The sequence below is a fragment of the Peromyscus maniculatus genome, chromosome 2 (genome assembly GCF_049852395.1).
Source record: "Peromyscus maniculatus bairdii isolate BWxNUB_F1_BW_parent chromosome 2, HU_Pman_BW_mat_3.1, whole genome shotgun sequence".
NCBI classification, from domain to species: Eukaryota; Metazoa; Chordata; class Mammalia; order Rodentia; family Cricetidae; genus Peromyscus; species Peromyscus maniculatus.
The window spans coordinates 156195140-156215126 of record NC_134853.1 but is presented as its reverse complement, the minus strand read 5'-3'; the positions used below and the strand labels follow the sequence as shown (position 1 = coordinate 156215126).

The 19987-nt window shown below is 50.8% G+C and overlaps 2 protein-coding genes across 6 annotated transcripts in view; one reads left to right on the top strand and one right to left on the bottom strand.

Annotated features, from left to right (window-relative positions):
* The first annotated feature begins 2886 nt into the window (after nucleotides 1-2886).
* Ldlrad2 (low density lipoprotein receptor class A domain containing 2) lies at nucleotides 2887-16627 on the top strand. Of its 2 annotated transcripts, XM_076565450.1 has the most exons (5): nucleotides 2887-3105; nucleotides 6208-6642; nucleotides 12936-13067; nucleotides 14321-14461; nucleotides 16024-16627. In XM_076565450.1, the coding sequence occupies exons 1-5, from the start codon at nucleotides 3027-3029 to the stop codon at nucleotides 16254-16256; spliced, it is 1020 nt and encodes a 339-aa protein (XP_076421565.1). In that variant the 5' UTR covers nucleotides 2887-3026; the 3' UTR covers nucleotides 16257-16627. The 2 variants fall into 2 exon arrangements, with proteins under 2 accessions (XP_076421565.1, XP_076421564.1); XM_076565449.1 differs by lacking the exons at nucleotides 2887-3105; nucleotides 6208-6642 and adding an exon at nucleotides 12485-12631.
* A 2256-nt stretch (nucleotides 16628-18883) lies between these two features.
* The window catches only part of Hspg2 (heparan sulfate proteoglycan 2), a 99677-nt gene continuing 98573 nt past the window's right edge, over nucleotides 18884-19987 (bottom strand). For 3 of the 4 annotated variants that reach the window (XM_042272121.2, XM_042272120.2, XM_076565448.1), the window contains one exon: nucleotides 18884-19969. In XM_042272121.2, the coding sequence (XP_042128055.1) occupies nucleotides 19797-19969 (173 nt within the window). In that variant the 3' untranslated portion in view covers nucleotides 18884-19796. The remainder of the gene's footprint in view (nucleotides 19970-19987) is intronic. The other variant, XM_015999279.3, reaches the window with a different exon arrangement.

Sequence of the window (19987 nt, the reverse complement as noted above, 5' to 3'; positions counted from 1 at the left end):
CGAACTTCTGCCCTCCGGGGTTCTCCCACTGTGCTGTAAGCCTGTATTTAAGACCTCCTCCCTCCTTCAATAAACGGCATTCGGCATTCTGCTGTGAGGAATGACCCGCTGTCTTGTCTCTGTTTTTGATCCTCGGCCCCTCGCTCGGACATGGTGAACGGGTGGTAGCGTGGGTGCTACATGTGTACATATACGTATATGTATATATGGAGGATATGTTTCTCACTGCGTAGCTGTCTTAGGGTTTTCTATTGATGTGAAGAGACACCATGACCATGGGAACTCTTATGAAGAAAACACTTCATTGGAGTGGCTCCCTTACAGGTCAGAGGTTAGGAGCATGGCAGCATGCCGGCAGATGCGGTGCTGCAGCTGAGAGTGCTGCATCTTGCCCGCAACAGGAAGTGGACTAGCTATCACACCCAGGGAAGCCTGAGCCAAAGAGACCTCCAAGTCCACCCCCACAGTGACACACTTCCTCCAACAAGACCACACCTCCTAAGAGTGCCACTCCCTTTGGGGGCCACGTTCTTTCAAGCCACCGAAGTATCTCTGCCTGACTGGCCCAGAACTGGCTTGTAGACCAGGTTCTCCTCAAACCTAACAGAGATCTGCCCATTTCTGCCTCCCCAGTGCTAGGATACAGCTGGCAGGAGTGAATGCCTTTTACCGGGATATTCGTGACCTTTCTCTTTACCCATCAGACCATTAACAATAGATTTGAATTACTGGTCGTTAAACTTCTGAGTGAGTCTTCTGTCTCCATCTCTCACCTCACCATAGGAATGCTGGAATTCCAGATGTGTGACACCACCCCCCACTTTCTTACTGGGATGCTGGGGCTCAAACCAGGTCAACAGGCTTGCTTTGCATGCACCTGTCCCCATCAAGCCACCTTACTGCAAAGACCCCCGTCACGTTTTTTTCAGGTCTTTTCTCAAAAGCACCTCTTAGGGAGGTCTTCCCTGGCTGTTCTGACAAAATGTCTGTGCCTTTCTGAAATGTCACTGTTATACCCAGATTGCAGGGACCCCCAAAAGACCACCATCACGGAGACCAAATTTCATATGCAAAAGCAAAGAGCCTTTATTTTCAAGCTCAGAGCTTGGACTCTCTGCCCGATACAACAGTGAGAACAGAGAGCCCGGAGCTCAGGCAGGGTGGGGTGAGGGGATTTCCAGAGTTCAGGACCCTGATTGGCTGATATTTGTCTAGGGGGATAGGGAATGTTTGGAATGTCAGGTATTTCCTCTTAGATGCAGGCCCCACTGGGTGGGGTCAGCTCATGGCTTTTCCTGGGTCCAGGTGTTGCCTGCCAGAAACTGTGTCTGGGCCTCTAAGCCTGACATGGCAGCTGTGTGGTCAAGCTATTTTGCCCCTCCCCCCACCATAGTCATGTCTGTTGACATCATTGCATAGTGTTTTTTACCTCACTACTTATCACAAAATAAATTAGCTATTTAATTCTTTGAATTTTCTCTAATGCCTAAGAGGGAGGTTTATAAGCCTTGAAAACTTAATTTACATTGTTAATTTAACATCAAATTACCCAATAGCCTAATAAGATAATTTAGTGCTGTTCTAATTTTGTACATGAGATAAATGAGAGACAGAAAGGTTAAGACCATTGTGCAAGGGCCTTGCAGTTAGGAAATTTGGCCCAAGTAATACTCCACCCAACAATTTACTGACCTTACTTATCATTATCTGTACCAAAATTTCTCACCCTTTATTTATTTAGATTTATTTTATTTTTAATTATATGTGTGCATGGGTATGTGCACATGAATGTGAGTATCCTCCAAGGCCAGAAGAGGGCACCAAATCTCCTGGAGCCAGAATTTCCAACTGTTGTAAGCCACGCTAAGTGAGTACTGGGATGTGAATTCAGAGTCCTCTGCAAGAGCACCAAGCTCCACTCACCGCTGAGCCGTTTTTCCAACGTCACAATTCTCATCCTTCAAATCAGGCACGTGTGAGCACCTGCTCATGGTGGGGCTCATGGTGATAAGTGTATATGACAGCGCGGGTAACAAGCTCATCACCAATACCTGGCCTAGATCATCACTCAAGAGGGCTGGGGTATAGCAGATTCTTGGCTTGTGGGTCCCCAACACTAGCAAGGGAAGGACATTTGCTATGACTGCTAATACTGCCGTCACTCCCCTTTAGTTATCCGTCCGCACCTTTTAGCACCACCCACCTGCTCCCAGGTGAGTGACTGACCTCACACACAGTTGTTATCCTTGCGCTTGGGAGGTAGAGGCGGAAGGATCAGGAAGTCAAGGTCATTCTTGGTTATATTATATCCAGTTTGAGGCCAGTGTGGATTACATCAGACTCTGTCAAAAAACACCAGACATAAAAAAAAATGAAAGTGAAAATCAGTATTTCTAGAGTGCTGAGAAGATAAATTCAGAGAGATGTGACTGAGTGATAGATGGGGGGCTCATTCAGGTTCAGGGGTGGTTAAGGGAGGGCAGTCTGAGGAGGCAAAATGTGAGCCATGACCTAAGCCCTAACACAGTCGGTCATGGACCACAGCTATGGGGGAGGAGCACTGTGGATGGGAGTGCAAAGGTCCTGGGGCAGGAACCCTAAGGCTAGGAATTGAAGCAACTCTGGTCCCATGTGCCATCCTTTATGGCTTCTCTAGGCCCTCAGAGAGGTACCTTTGGTGTCCTGGGATTTCCTCAAGCTCAGTCTCCCACCTATCCAGGAAGGCAGCAGTTCATGGAGGCCCGAGGCCCCCCCTTCTAGAAGACCTGCAGCTAAGCCGGATCTGAGACTCCTGGTTCCTGTCTGCCTTGTCTTCTCCAGCTTGGGGCCCCAAATCTCCATGGCAACGCTCAGACGCAGTTCTAATCCAAAGGAGGAAGATCTGGGAGTGAGGAGACCTGAGGAGCTGGTCTCCCTGCTCCTTATGCCCTAGGCACTTACAGGAGCAGCCAGGCCCTGCACCCCAGTCTCCCCAAAGACCCCCAAGGGGATTCCAGGGTCTGCCCCCTGCTGGGCACAGACCAAGGATGGCTTTTCTTTGGCAGCTGCCCCCGAGGCTGCTCTTGCTGGGGACAGCTGCTCTGACTGTGTCTGCCCTGGGGACAGGTGAGTAGGAAGGGCCTGGAAGGGGCACACCTTATTCCCAGGCTTCCTCCAGTCATCACTAACTCTGGTGGGCGTCTCTTGATAAGGGAGGCTGAGCCTTGCTTAGTATCCTAATGTCTATTCCAACCCCTTCTAGAAGATCTCAGAGGCAGGGATCTGTGGGATGGGCGGGGTAGCCCTTGGCTCTGGGGCTGTGGATGAGACCGTTTGCATTGGGCATTCCTGCATCCTATCCTGATATCACTGCTTCCTCTCTCCTCTCTCTCCTGTGGTCAAGGAGACAGGGGTGCATCTCAGTAATAGAGCATGCGCTGAAGATGTATAAGGCCCTGGGTTCCATTCCCAAACCACATAAAAAACAAAATTAGAGCTGGGCAGTGGTGATGCACACCTTTAATCCCAACACTCAGGAGGCAGGTGGATCTCTGAGTTTGAGGCCAGCCTGGTCTACAAAGTGGGTTCCAGGACAGCCAGGATTATTACACAGAGGAACCCTGTATTGAAAAACCTAAATAAATAAGAATAGCCATGAGTGATCCAGAGGTGGTTCCTTCCGCAGCTAACTCATGTCAGAACCTCATCTTCGCTGAGGGTTGCTGTGACTCTTGGCACTACTTTCTCAGTCAACTGGAAGGAAAAAGAGCTTCTCATCTCATTTCACTTTATTATTATTATTATTGGTTTTTCAAGACAGGGTTTCTCTGTGCAGCTTTGGAGCCTGTCCTGGAACTCACTCTGTAGACCAGGCTGGCTTCGAACTCACAGAGATCCGCCTGGCCCTGCCTCCCGAGTGCTGGGATTAAAGGCGTGCGCCACCACCACCTGGCTCATCTTTTACTTTTACAATACTAGATGTTGAACCTAGAGCCTCCCAGGGGTTAGGTACATACTCTACTTTTGAGCTCTATCCCCAGCCTGCGGTTAAGGCAGACTTTCACTAAATTATCCAGGCTGCCCCTGAACACACTCTATAGCTCCGGCAGGCCTTGTGTTTAAATTAATCCTCCTGGCTGGGATTGCAGGACGGCAGCACCCAGCTATTCCTGCTTGGTTTTCATCACCACCAGGGACAAATGGCTGAGGTGCCTAGAAACAGATCAGAGTGGACCTCAGCCCCTGTCATAGGGCCCTCCTGGCTGACATACCCACCCATACCCCACCCCCTACCCTGAACTCTCCAGCTCTGGGGGCTGGACTACTCTTCCCTATATAATCCAACCACTTTGGTTACCCACTCTTTGTATTTTGGGCCTCCTGGCTGCTACACCTGGCTTCCCTCTCTCCCCTCCCTTTCCTCCTCCCCATCTCCTCACATGGCCCAGCTCAGTCTGGACTTGTCCACTCTGGATTCTCCCAGAGGTCCCTGCTTCTGGCTGTGCTCTCCCATAATCTATAATAAACTTTCTCCACCATACCTAGGAGCAGTCATGTCCTTCCCTTTCTTTTTTCATTCTGTCCTTGTTATTATTATTTGCTGTTGTTTATATATTGAGTAAGGTCTTGCTTGATATGCAGTCTAGATGGTCTCAAACTTTGGGCAATCCTCCTGCCTCTGCCTCTTGAGTGTGCACCACTATGCCTGTTTCTTTTTTAATCATGGAGGAAAACTATTCCCCAGAAACTCCCACCAGATCTCTCCTTAAATCTCATAGGTCAGAACTAGGTCACATAACAATCCCCAAAGGGATAGAATTAGGCCCTCCTTTAGCAAGGAGAAACAAAGAATGGGAGGTGGGTGGGCAGGCACTCAAATGTCCAAATGTATCCACCTCATCCTCACAAAAGATAACAGAGGTTGCTGACACTTTAGTAATGCAATGAATTCTGAGCAGTGGGGGCGGGGGTGGTAGTGGAGGACACGACCTTATTCCTAGGTGCCCGGGAGGTTTTTTGTTGTTGTTGTGTAGGTTGTTGTTCCAACCTACAAAATACTTGGAAAAGTAACATTTGTTATTTATTATTTTCTTCTTTTTTGTTTGTTGTTTATTTTATTTTATTTTATGAGTAAAACCAAAACTTATTCTAAGCCACAGTCATCCTAGGGTCCCCCCACCGACATTTTTTTTTATCTTGACCACAAACCTAATTTGACCGGAGCCGTTTGTTCCACCCCCGGCTACGTCTGGCTGTCGACTGTTTCTGTCCATTCTTCCCACAGTTAACACAATAGCTCTTGGGATAGTATCTGAATGTAGAGAGGTCTGCAGATGCCCCAGCAGCCATGGAAATATGTTGTATATACATTTCTCCCCTTTTTTAAAGGCAGGTCTCCTGTATCTCGGCTGGCCTTGAACTGTCTGTCTGTGTAGTTAAGGGTGGCCTTGAACTCCTAGTCCTCCTGCCTCCGCTTTCTAAATGTTGGGATCAGAGGTGTGCGGCACCCAAAAAACCTTATTTACATTTTATCTCCCTGTCTCTGTCTCTCTCTTTGTCTCTGTCCCCATCTCTCCCTCTCTCTTCCCCCCTTCTCTCATTTTTGTTTTAGTTTTTTTTTTTTTTGGTTTTTTTTTTTGTTTTTGTTTTTTTTTGACACAGGGTTTCTCTGTGTAGTTTTGCGCCTTTCCTGGAACTCACTTGGTAGTCCAGGCTGGCCTCGAACTCACAGAGATCCGCCTGCCTCTGCCTCCCGAGTGCTGGGATTAAAGGGTGCGCCACCACCGCCCGGCTAGTTTTTGTTTTGAGACAGTCTCACGACATAGCCCTGGCTGTCCTGGAACTCACTACGGAGATGAAGGCTGACCTTGATCCACCTGCCTCTGCCTCCTGCGTACTAAGGCATGCAGGGTGAAGCCTGGCTATCACTGTTTTCTTTTATGAGACAGGGTCTGAATTTGTAACACAGGCTAGCCTTAACCCACTATGCCCCTTCCTGTCCTCCAGAATATTGGTTTTACGAGCAGATGCCACCACCCTAGGGGCTGAAGTCCAGAGCTCTCAAATAAGGAGGTGTGACTTTGAATTAAGTCATAAAGTGCTCAAGCAAAATTCATCTCTGTTTTGCCGATGAGGCTCATAGAGGATGTGCGACTTGCTGGGATCAAGCAGCGAGCATGTCCCGGAACGGCCGGGTGACCCCGCATGATCCCTGCGCTCTCCCTTCAGGGGACCTGACGGACCTGTGCGGACAGACGTGGCAAGGGGACGCGCTGCAGCTGCGCTCTCACTCCGCTTCGCGAAAGTTCTACTTCGTGACTCCGGACACTGATTGCGTGCTGTGGCTGCGTGCCGCGGCCCCTGAAGATAGGATGCGCTTCCAGTTTCGCTTCTTCCTGGTCTACAGCCTGTCCTCGGCCACCCGGATCACAGCAACCACCCTGGCCCCCAATGCGTCCTCACCCGACCCGTGCGCACCCGGCTCCTACCTGCAGTTCTACGACGGCCCGCAGGGGGCGCCCCGGGCTCTGGGACCCCCGACCTGCGGCCTGACCATCCCAGCCCCTCTCACGTCCTCTGGACCCTGGCTTGGCCTGCGCTTGGTCACCAGGGGCCGCCAGCCCCGTGTGGACTTCTTGGGCGAGGTGACCTCTTTCCGCTTGGGTGGGTTGGGACTGATGGCCAGGGTAAGGCGAGGAGAACAGAGCAGGAGAGGAGATGCTCAGATGACAGGAAGGGAGGAATGGGGTCCCAGCTGGGAAAGATTGGGTGACATGGAAAGGCTTGGGGAACCAGTGAGGGATGAACCAAGATCTACAAGTCCTGCCTCCTTCCAGCCTTGACACTCACTCTCTAGGCACACTTCAGAGCGCGTTCACACAGGACACCAGTTGACACCCAAACCACACCCATATCGCACTTACAATTGAACCCAGACTCACACACACACACACACACACACACACACACACACACCTCACACACTCACCTTTTTTTTTTTTTTTTTTTCCTTTCAAGACAGTATTTCTCTGTGTAGCTTTGGCTGTCCTGGAACTGCTCTGCAGACCAGGCTGGCCTCAAACTCACAGAGATCTACCTGCCTCTTGAGTGCTGGCATTAAAGGCGTGCGTCACCACCGCCCAGCTTGTTTGTTTTTTGAGACAAGGTCTCACTCTGTAGCCCAACTTGGCTTTGACCTAGAGATCTTTCTGCCTCTGCTCCTGAAGTCTGGGATCATAGGCCTTCAACAACATTATGTCTGGTTCAAGCCAAGGTGGGTTTTTTGTTGTTGTTTGTTTGTTTTGGGTTTTTGTTTTGTTTTGTTTTGTTTTTTGAGACAGGGTTTCTCTGTGTAGCTTGGCGCCTTTCCTGGATCTCGCTCTGTAGACCAGGCTGGCCTCGAACTCACAGAGATCCGCCTGCCTCTGCCTCCCAAGTGCTGGGATTAAAGGCATGCCTGACTCAAGCCAAGGTGTTTAATGCTGGAAGCTGTCCTGTATTTCATGGCTGTAGCCCTGCAGGTTGCCCTACATCTAGACTCACCTGCTGATTTCACTACTGTGATGTAGAGCAGGCTGGTTCCCCAAAGCCCAGAAGAGCCCAGACTCACTTGGAGCTTTCCAGTCATTTCTGGCTAAATCTCCAGACTGGAGTGTTAAGCATGGGGCATGTGAGCATGCCAAGGCCAGGACGTGGAGGCCTTTGGGACAGCCATAGGTTCTGGAGGATAAGATGGCGGGACTGCTCTTGGCTATGAGCTACATGGTCCTACCCTTAGGCAGGTTCATGTGCCTGCTCAGCTACCACTCACCTTTTGTCTGCCCTTGAATTGTGTGTGTGTGTGTGTGTGTGTGTGTGTGTGTGTGTGTGTGTGGTGGAGGATGGGAGGTGTTGTCCCATCCCTTTTGAGTCTCTGGTTCTATATGAAATGTGTGCCCTAAGTGGTGTGTGTATAGAGATCAGAGGTCCTTTCCTCCTCTACTATATGGGTCTCAGGAATTGAACTCTGGCCATCGTCATGCTGGGTGGCAATCGCCTTTGCCTGCTGAACCATCTTACTGGACTCTAGCTTATTTTTTGAGACAGTCTGTCACCTAGAGACCCCTGTTTCAGCAAAAGTAGCTGGCCAGCAAGCCTCCAGTATCGGCCAGTCTCACATGCCACCCCCAGCGTGACAGGAGCACACCACTGTGCCCAGATTTTACATGGGTGCTGGGCATCCGAACTTAGAAAGCTCTTTACCCGTTGAACTGTCTCCCCAGCTCCTTGATCTTCTGAGACAGGGTCTCATGTAGCTCGGGCAAGCCTTGAACTTACAATGTGGAATGACCTTGAATTTCTGGTCCTCCTGCCTCTGCCCCCTAAATGTGGGGAGTACAGGTGAGCTGTCATACCAGGCTCTAAAGCATGGGATACTGGATTAGCCAAGCTGTCTGCCAGACTCTGTATATATACTGCTTTCATTCTTTCCCTCATGGGTGGTTCTTCATAAACATGAATTGAGCACCTGCTGTATGCCAGGTGCTCCCATAGGCACTAAGGATATTGCAGCAAGTAGAAGAGAAGGCCTTGTGTTCTGGGGGCTGGCTTGCTGGTGGGGGAGGTAGGCTGTAAGCAAATGAACAAGTGAATCTGTGTTCAGTAGATGGAATAAGTGCTGTAGAGGACCTTCAGTTGGGATGAGGGTCCCTGGGGGAGGAGGAGCTTGCAGGTGTAGGTAGGCTGAGGGATAAAGTAGCATTTGAGTATGCAAGGAAAAGTATTGGCTCAGGACCCCCAAGACCAAGTTCTTGGCACAAAGGAGATGTATTTGCCCCAGAGGGACAGAGGGCAGGGAATAAGAGACAAAGAAGAGCAGCCGGGCGGTGGTGGCACACGCCTTTAATCCCAGCACTCGGGAGGCAGAGGCAGGCGGATCTCTGTGAGTTCGAGGCCAGCCTGGGCTACCAAGTGAGTTCCAGGAAAGGCGCAAAGCTACACAGAGAAACCCTGTGTCGAAAAACCAAAAAAAAAAAAAAAAAAAAAAAAAAGAGAGAGAGAGAGAGAGAGAGAGAGAGAGAGAGAGAGAGAGAGAGGGAGAGAGAGGGAGAGACAAAGAAGAAGAGATAGAGGAAGAAGGGGGAGGGAACAAGAGAGAGGGGGCAGGGATGTTTGTCCCAGAGGGGGACAAAAGACTGTCTCTGGACAGAGAGGAGACAGACATGGCACATAGGCAAATGGCAGTTTAGAAAGGTCAAATGAGAAGCCCCATGTTAGGTCTTTAATTTTAATTAGACAGGTTAATTAGGTGAACCAAAGGGGGTTTTTGATTGCTGAACTTCAATACTTTAATAGCTGGACCTTAGTAGTCAGTCTCAGGAGGAGAAAGGGGCCAAATAAGGGAACAGACCTTGGGAGCTAGCTTTAGGAATGTCATCTAATTTTTTTTTTTTTTAAAGATTTATTTATTTATTATGTATACAGTGTTCTGCTTCTGCTTGCATATATCCCTACAGGCCAGAAGAGGGTGCCAGATCTCATTACAGATGGTTGTGAGCCACCATGTGGTTGCTGGGAATTAAACTCATGGCCTCTGGAAGAGCAGTCAGTGCTCTTAACCTCTGAGCCATCTCTCCAGCCCTATCTAATGGTTTTTTATCAAGGCAGAGGGACTGAGAGTGAAGGGCCAGCCAGAGCCATGCCTGCCACATTTAAGCTGGTCAGAGTCCCTTCTGAGTGGAGATCTGATGGAATGAGCCGTGCAGGCCACCATGTCCCACTTAAGGAAGGGAATTCTAGAACCATCAATAGTAAGGGAAAGGCTAGGAGCCAGGGTGTGCGAGGGGCTGAGGACATCGTGATTCTGGAGGCCATAGGTGCATGCAGGAGCACAGACCCATACTCACACTGAAGGGCTCTAGCAGGCCCGATCGTGGCATAAGACAGGCCGGATCATGGCAAACATGGTACCAGGAGGTTTGGCTTTTACTCTTCTCCCCTTTGCTTTAAAAAAAAAAAAAAAGTTGGATTACACTCCTAAAGCTAGCCCCCAAGGTCCATTCCCTTATTTGGCCACTGACTCATTCCTGAGACAAAACACCAAGGTCCAACTATCAAAATTCATTATTTGGCTAGCATGTCCAATCAGGACTTACCAACTCACAGTGTTGTACCCAGAGTCCCCCAAAGACCACCAAGAGACCAAATCCTGTGCAAAAGCAAAGAGTCTTTGTATTGTTAACTTGGGGCTCTCCGTCTGTCCGTCTGACACAGCAGCAGAGCAGGACAGACTCCGAGTTAGCAATGGGGCAGGGTTTTCAAAGCCAGGGGGGCTGGGTCTACAGACTACATAGGAACAGACTCAGGATTGGTTTATGTGAGTAGCAATCATGTTAGTAACTTTTAATTGCCTAGGGTTAGTTGGGGGTTACAGTTACCATTTTTGGGCAGGCCTGGACAAGTGCCAGGCTTTGTCCTTGAGCTGCCATGGAGGCTGACTGGTCTAGCATGTACTGACTGTGGGGGCTGCTTAGTGGTCCAGGCTCTGTCCTTTTTTTCTTTTCTTTTTCTTTTTTGGTTTTTTGAGACAGGGTTTCTCTGTGTAGTTTTGGTGCCTGTCCTGGAACTCGCCTGGGAGACCAGGTTGGCCTCGAACTCACAAAGATCTGCCTGGCTCTGCCTCCCGAGTGCTGGGGTTAAAGGCATGTGCCACCACCGCCTGGCCAGGCTCTGTCCTTGAACTGCCATGGAGGCTGGCTGGCCTAGCATGTACTGACTGTGGGGGCTGGCTCAGTGGACCAGGCTTTCACATTGACCCATGCCTGTAGCTCTAAGTTGGTGAGGGGTCCCAGACAGTAAACAATTGGCTGAACCTTGAGCAGTCAGAGTATGTGCAGAAAGGGAGCTACTGCAAGGACTATGTCTTGTTCATGGCCCTCCCAGAAACTGCTTGCTCAAGTCTCAGGAAACTGAAATTGAGGCCTGATCTCCGAGAGAAGACTGAGCAGCCTGTGATGGCATCTGCTTGGTCCTTTCAACAGTAACACAGACTCTCCCTTTTTCTCCTTAAAAGCCCACTCTGACAACAAACGCTTGCTTGCTTGCTTGCTTGCTGTTGTGATACTGCATGCATGGGACCCCGGCTGGCCAGGGTATCCCACGCGTCAGAGAAAACATGCTGGGCAGATGTAGTGGCGGGTGGTGACATGTCAGTCACAACCCAGGCGCTGCATCCGAGAGGAAATGAGTTGAAGAGAAAAATAGAAAAAAGGAGGGAAAGACAGAACAAAGGGGGGGCGGGTGTCAAGGGTGCACACCTCTTGGGAATGGAGAGAGAGAGCCGGAAGAGAAAGGAGGGGTTTTTCCTTAAATTGGGCTAGTATGTCAGGACGCAGGGCGACCCCAAGGAGCTGTCAAAATATTAACACTTGCTGCTGCTGCTTGCTGTCTGCTTTGGCAACACCCCCACTGCCCCCCACCCCCAGGAAGAAATCTCCTTTGTGCCGAGAGTTTGGTGTCTGGGTATGTCCTGTCCTGACTCTGAGGGTCCCATCTTCCCTTACACACACCACTGCACGATACTGACATGAACTTCGAATTCATTCTGCCTCCAACTTAGGTACAAGCCTTGTGGCCATGGTGGTCAGCTGATCCAAATTCCCCTTGCTTCAGTCTTGTTTTGTTTTTCAAGAAAGGGTTTCCCTGTGTAGCTTTGTGCCTTTCCTGGAACTCACTCTGTAGACCAGGCTGACCTGGAACTCACAGAGATCTGCCTGGCTCTGCCTCCCGAGTGCTGGGACTAAGGTGTGTGCCACCACTGCCCGGCTTGCTTCAGTCTTAGTACTGCTCCACAGAGCTAAAAGTGGACATGGTGGTGCACACCTGTAATCCCAGCCCTTGGAAGCTGAAGCAGGATAAAGTGTTTGAGTCTAGACTGGGTCACATTAGGAGACCTATCTAAAAATAAATGATTTAAATATATTAAATAATGGGGCTGGAGAGATGGCTCAGCAGTTAAGAGCACTGGCTGTTCTTCCAGAGGTCCTGAGTTCAATTCCCAGGAACCACATGGTGGCTCACAACCATCTATAGTGGGATCTGGTGCCCTCTTCTGGTATAGTCAATAGAGCATTCATATACATAAAATAAATAAATAAATCCTTAAAAAATATTAAAGAGGTTGAGGTGTGGCTTGCCTAGCTCAAAGAAGCCCCGAGTTTGGTTCCCAGCATTTCATAAATCAGTACATACATGGTAATGCACACCTGTAATCCCAGCAGTTGGGAGGTAGAGGCCAGAGGAGTCAAAGGTCATCCTCAGCTGCATAGCAAGTTCAAGAACAGCCTAGGCTACCTATTTTATGAATTCCGCAGGTGTTAGTCAGCACACCACCACCACCACCACTACCACTACCACCACCACCACCACCACCACCACCACCATCACCACCACCACCACCACCACCACCACCACCACCATCACCACCATCACCACCATCACCACCACCACCACCACCACCCCTTCACAATCACCATCGCCACCACCAACTACCAGCACCATCACTCCCACAGCGTTATCACCACCACCACCATCACCAACTACCACCACCTCCGCCTGTCACTGTATTTATTGCCATCAAGACTGTACTGCAATCGCCCCAGGAAGCACCTTCCATGTATGTACTGACAGCAGCCTTGTCCTGCCCCACCCCAGCAGCTCTGTCACCGTGGGCCACGCTGCTGTTGTAGTAGCTGATCTAGGATCCTTATTCCCAGCTTCCCCCGCCCTCGCCCCTACCCCCCTTTTTTTCAAGACAGTGTTTCTCTGCGAAACAATCCTGGCTGTCCTGGAACTCACTCTGTAGACCAGGCTGGCCTCGCATTCTCTGAGATCCGCCTGCGTCTACCTCTGAGTGCTGGGATGAAGAGGCGTGCGCGTGCCCCACCGCCGCTGGGCTCCAGCTTCCCTTTTCCACCCAGGGTCTTGTGGCACCTACTTCCGCTGTCGGAATAGCAGGTGTGTGCCCTGGAGCCTGCTGTGTGACGACTGGGACATGGACAACTGTGGTGACGGCAGTGACCAGGACTCTCAACCCCCAGCCAGCTGCAGAGGTCAGTGATAAGGGTTGCCTGGACCCCACTGAACAGCAGAGTGGAGAGGTTGATTGGCCCTAACACCCTTCTTCTGGGTGGCAGGGTCCGGTTGGCAGGACCTGGGTGGGGAGGTGGCATGCAGCAGGAGGGAGTGTGGCCACGGTGGCAGTCAGTTCAGGGACCAAGTGTGAGGGCCAGTGCAACAGGGAAGGGTCTAGTCCCACCTTGTGGCCTGAGACCTCGGGAGAGAGGCTGCTCTTCACAGGCCCTGAGGGCCTGTCTCAGTTTTTTATTTCAGTTAATTATTACAATGATGTCTTGGTTATAGCAGATGCTTGAGAATCAACAGTTAACTGATTAGAACAGCAAACTTGGCGACACCTTGGTTTTCCCGTCGGTAGGGGGTGGGGGTCATCACACCTGCCCTGCAGACCCAACGGCAAGTGTGCCACAGTTAAGTGTGCCACACAGAGTGTGCCACTTCTGCACAGAGGCTGCTTGCCCAGGCTGGCCTGTCCCTTGTCCTGAGAAGCAGTTCCACTTTTAAGCCTGTTGAGTAGGAGACCAGACCTCACTTCCAGCTCTGTGACCTTGGCCAGATGTTTTATCCACTCTTTGTCCCTCATTTTTCTTATTCCAGTAGTGGGGTGTAGGTGGAGTTTCTCTGCGTCTCAGCAGCGCTCCCAAATAACCATTCAAAGTCTTATTTTATTTTATTTTTTTGGTTTTTTTGAGACAGGGTTTCTCTGTGTAGCTTTGTGCCTTTCCTGGAACTCGCTTTGGAGACCAGGTTGGCCTCGCACTCACAGAGATCCGCCTGCCTCTGCCTCCCGAGTGCTGGAATTAAAGGTGTGCCACCACCGCCCGGCCAAAGGCTTATTATTAACTATAAATGCTCAGCTGATAGCTTAGGCTTGACTCCAGCCAGCTCTTACAACTTAAATTAACCCATATCTATTAGTCTATGTGTTGCCCCGAGGCTCATTTACCTCATCTATGAACTTAACCATGTGGCTTCTTCCACATCTGGCTAGTGACTCTCCTGACTCCCTGGCTCCACCCTTTCTTCTTCCCAGCATTCTCTCCGCCCCAAAAATCCTGTCTAGCTATAGGCCAATCAGCTTTTTATTAAAGATGAGAGCAACACATCTTCACAGTGTACAGAAGGCTTATTCCACAGCAGTGGGGATCGCCAAGAGGTCTCAAGAGGAGTAAAGGACACTTCAGTGCCCCGCGAAGGGGCGCTCTCAATGTGCTGTTTCCGCTCACAGGTCCCTCTCTGGTACCCAAGCAGACCCTGAGAATGGAAGATGACAGTTCCAAGCCTCGGACTCTCCTCGTGGCCCTTGGCTCTGCAGCAGAGAGGACCTCTCCAGCAAGCCCGGCATCCACCACACAGGAGGTGTCGGAAGGTAGATGGCCTTGGGTGACAAGCCTCTTACACTCTGCTACCCAAATCCCACTTGGCTCGGTCAGGAAAATGCTTGCTGCACAAGTATGAGACCTTCAATCTCATACATCCCAGCACCTGAGTAAAAAGCCAGGCTCAGTGGGGGTGTACCTGTAACCCCAGTGCTGGGAAAGCCAGTCTGCCAACAGGGAAGCCCTGAGTGCAGTGGGAGAGGCCTTGTCTCAGAAAATTAGGTGGCAAAGGAGAGTGAGGCAAGGAGACCTCCTGGGGCGGAGAAATGGTTCAGGGGTTAAGAGTGCAGACTGCTTTTGCAGAGAACATGAGCTTGGTTGCCAGCTCCTTACACAGTCTTTACACAGTCGGGCAGCTCACAACTGCCTGTAACTCCAGCTCCAGGAGGAACTGAAGCCTCTGTCTTCCAAGGACACCTGCATTCACATGCAAATGTCCACATGCATACACATAATTAAAAATAAATCTTAAAAAAAAAAAAAAAGGTGTGGGACATGGTAACCCATACCTTGAATCCCAGCACTTAGGAGGCAGAGGCTGGCAGATCTCTGTGAGTTCGAGGCCAGCCTGGTTTACAGAGTTCCAGGATAGTCAGAGCTACATAGTGAGACCCTATCTCGAAAAAACAATAACAAAAACAAATGCACAAACAAAGAGACTTCTTAATGTCAGCCTTGAGCCTCCACAGTCAACACACATGTACATCTAAACACATGAGAACATGTATGCACACATAAGCACATACCACACAGACACAGACCAGATAGCAAAAAGAGCGAAAAATAAGATGGAGGGCTGAGTTCGATCTCTAGAAACCGTGTTAAGAAGAGGACAGACTCCATCAAGTTGTCCCTCCACACACTTGCTGTGGCACACATGTCCTCACCCCACCATAATATAAACCGGTGGTAACACACACACACACACATGTCCTGGTGGTAACACACAGACACACACATGTCCTGGTGGTAACACATACACAGAGACACACATACAAACACACACACACATGTCCTAATGGTCTCTCTCTCTCTCTCTCTCTCTCTCACACACACACACACACACACACACAAATGTCATGATGGTCACACACACAGAGACACACATACAAACACACACACACACACACATCCTGATGGTCACATATACACACACAGAGACCCACAGACACACACACACATACCCCCCATTGGTAACACACGTGCACACACACACACACACACACACACACACATCCTGATGGTCACATATACACACACAGAGACCCACAGACACACACACACATACCCCCCATTGGTAACACACGTGCACACACACACACACACACACACACACTCACTCACTCACACATGTCCTGATGGTCACATACATACACACACACACACACACACACTCGCTCACTCACTCACTCACACATGTCCTGATGGTCACATACACACACACACACACACACACACACACACACACACACACACACACACACACGTCCTGTCTAGATGACCACAGGACACCAGGCCCGGGTGGAAGCTAACTGGACTCTCATTCTCACAGGCGCCTGGATCTGGTGGGTGGCTCTGGCCTCCTCGATGCTATTGGCCTCCACTGGCCTCCTCTGGTGGTACTGCTGCTGCCCAGGTTGGCTGGTCTGGCACCCAGGTGCCCACAGGCTCGGCCACAGATGCTGCACAGCCTACAATACTTGCCACCTATGTCCTGGCCGGGTGGCTCCTGGGGATCTGTGGCTGAACTGGCCAGCTTTCCAGAACCAGAGAGGCCATCCTTAGGGGGCTTAGGTATCAGATGCGCAGGCTCTGGGGTCTGACAAGCCTGAGCTTTAAGCTCTGTTGGCTGGCTCACTTGGAACAGGTCACTCAGTTCTTTGAGCCTCAGTTTGCCTCTCTGGGAAATGGGCCAAGTCTTGTTTCCCAAATGGGGGAAAGGTTGCAGAAAGCAGAATAATTAGACTTGCTTTGCTCTGAGTTATTCCTTATTGTCCAGCACAGCAGCGTCCACGCTGGGCCTTGCTCCCAGTGAATCCGTTTTAGAAAACAGCAGCTGGCTGCATTTGAAGCGCAGCCATTGAGGCAGACGGACTAAACAGATGCTGTAGCAGGAACAGTGAGGCCCAGTCAGGTAAATAACAGACTAAATATCACCACCTATGACCATGTCAGATTAAATCAGAACACACTGACGCGAGGGCGGGGGTGGGGGGGGAAGCCCGTCTATCCAGGTCTGGGGGTGTAGCACAGTACAGTGCTCACCTAGCATGCACAGAGCCCTGGGTTCCATCCCCATCCAACACCTCACAACACTGGGCACGGGCGTATGCACCGCCCATCCCAATACTCAGTAGGTAGAGGCGGGAGCACTGGTGTTCAAGGTCACCCTTGGTCACAAAGCAAGTGCCAAGTCAGCTTGGGCTATGTGAGATGCTGGTTTATAACCGCAACCCCCCAACAAAAGCCATATAAACAGAAAATAACAGTTAAAAAAATGAGGGCACTGGAGAGACCGTAGCTCGGCGGTTAGGAATACTCATTGCTCCTGCAGAGGATCCGCATTTTCTTCCTGCCGCCCACTTGGTGCCTCACAACCATTTGTAACCCCAGGCCCAGAGAATCTGACACCCTCTTCTGGCCTCCTTGGGCACTGGTATTAGGCATGCATGGGGTATGCATATATACATTCAGACAACACACTCATACAAATAAAATAAATAAATCTAAAAAAAAATTTAATGAGCCTATCAAAACCGTACCAGAAAAACCAAGTGAAGTGTCAGTGGCTCACACCTATAATCCCAGCATGTGAGATGTTGAGGTAAGAGTTTGCCAGCCTGAGCTACAGAATAAGACCTCATCCTAAAAATACAAAAAAAGGGAGGGGGGCTGGAGCCTGGCATGGTGGCACATACCTTTAATCTCGGCACTCGGGAGGCAGAGGAAGGCAGATCTCTTTGAGTTTGAGGCCAGCCTGGTCTACATATCAAGTTTCAGGACAGCCAGGGCTACACAGAGAAACCTTGTCTCAAAACACCAAACCAGGAGAGGTGTCTCAGCCATTAAGAGCACTGGTTGCTCTTCCAGAGGACCCAGGTTCAATTCCTAGCACCCACATGGCAGTTTACAACTGTCTGTAATTCCAGTCCCAGGGGATTCAACACCCTCTTCTGGCCTCCTCAGATATCAGACATGCATGTACAGCAGACACAACTCCCACACACATAAAATAAATGAAATTTAAAAATACAAAACAAACAAACAAAAAAACAAAACCAGGCCTATGAACATAACAGACCAATGAGCAATGCAACCTCTTCTCCTGGATCCTATCCAAGGAAGGACACCCAGTGCAGGGGTACAGTGGCCACCAGCAGCTGGTGGTGTCCTAGATGGAACTGTGAAGCACTTGGGACAGTGTCCTGATGTGGGGGGTCAGTGCAGCAGGGAGCAGGGTCTCCTGCTTGGCTTGTTTGAGCTGCTAGCTGTTGGGGCCCAGCTCCTGGGTGCCTGGGAATGTTAACTGGGCTGGTAGACCCCAAGTACAGCAGGGCCTCTCAGCATCCCTGCCATTGCCTTCACTGAGGCCTCTTCCAACCTTTCGTAGCTTGTTCTGCAACACAACACACATGTATACACACATAGACATACAAACAATGCTGTGCGAAGTGTTCTGAGATATCTGAGAAATAATATTGGTCATTAGAATCGGAAGGAAACAATCTGACATTGTCAAAGGCCACGTCTGTGCGTGAAGTTGTAGCCAGTGATATGGACATAGCTTATGAATTGATTGTTAAGTCAATAAAACCTGATTTGTAGAAAGACATAATCTGCCCATCTGCCTCTGAAGCAGAGTGCTCATGACAGAGAGAACAGGCCCTGTGGGTAGGGGTGTGAGGTGACTACCCACCAACCCCACAGTTCCCCAGAGTTTTCTTGAGTGAGAGCAGCAGGAAATACTAGATAGAGGATTTAGACTGTGGAGATAAACAGATAGAAAATACAGGACAGCCTCGAGAGGTCCTGGAACCTATTCCAACGGGCCCCGACTGTCTCTGCCCTAGGGTATTTAGAGAGACGCCAAAGGGTGGAGCAAAAGACCTCCCCCCAGCACCGCCAAGTGCGGACCATCTCAGACACCTGCACTCAGGCCCGTGGTCCAGTCATCCTCTCTATGCAGACTTGCTGGGTAAAGCCACTAGGAACTTGAAAAACGGGGCTCCCACATAGGGGTGGGCACTGTGCCGTGTGGGGGAAGGATGCCTAGGGCAGGGCCTGGGGCATTCTCTGATCAGGAAATGTGTTTGGTTTTACTTCTCCTCCTGATCTCAGAAACCCTGCCCTGCCCTGCCCTCCACCCCGTTACAGCACTGGGTAACCCCTTTGTAAAAGAGACAGGAGACCTCTTGGCAGGGATAGCACCATTTATTAAGAAAAAAATCAGATAAAGACCACAGGGGTTTGTTCTCTCTAGGCCAGGTATCCCAACAGCCACAGTCTGGACCTGCCTACCCCTCAGTTGGGCCCTCAGGCTTCCAAGTAGGCAGGGCTCTGATCACCCCTCCTCCCCTTCCCAATCTGAGGTCTCGGCTGCCCCCACCAAGGCACTGGTCTTCCTGATTTCCTGCTCCCCCACACCCTGGGCCTTCACTTCCAGAAGAGTGGGGGGTGCGGCCTGGTGTGGTGGGACTTCATTGCTGGGCTCCCTTGCAGCTCCTGAGGGCAGGGCCCTGAGCTGTGTGTGTGTGGGGGTGGTCGAGGGAACGCAGGTGGAGTGGGCTGGGTGGCGGGGAAGGCGGCCAGGGCCATGGGGTTTCTGGCGAGGTGGAGGTGGAGGAAGCTGGGATATGGCCGGCGGGGAATGAGCTGCCTTCTGCTCCCAGATAGTAGCTCAGACCACTGCCAACACCCCCTCATTCAGTCTGAGAGTGAGGTACCAGGTGGTAAACTGAGGTTGGCACTCAAAGCAATGAGGACTGTCCATAGACTGCTGAAATGGGCAGCCTAGCTTTACTTTGAAGTGGGGGAAGGGGTTGGAATGGTTCTGAGCCCTGCCAGTCATGGTGCCTGACTTCAAGTCCCAGTGGTCTTCTGAGGAAAACCTCTTTCAGTCCACCTACCCTGCCTACCACCAGCCTTGGGGCTCTGCCCACACGTGTGGGAGCTGGCACACCCACCCTCCAGTCCAGCCCAGGGTGGTAGCAGCAAGCGTGGCATTGCCTCCGTCTCTTACAAAAAGTCATAATAATATTAATAATAATATACTCGACATTGTCAGGCTGGGTGCTGCCCAGGAGTCCGTGGGAGGCAGGCGGGTGCCTATGAGGGGCAGGGACGTGTATGGGCCCCTGTCTGGGCATTATGCTGCAGGTCCACGGGTTGTGGGGGCGGGCCTCCGGGCCGGGCTGAGTGAAGCACCAGATTCTTGATACAGCCTGTGATCCCAGAGGAGAACTTGCCCCTGGTCAGCGCGGCCACATCTGGGGCACCACCTACGGAAGAGGCGTGTG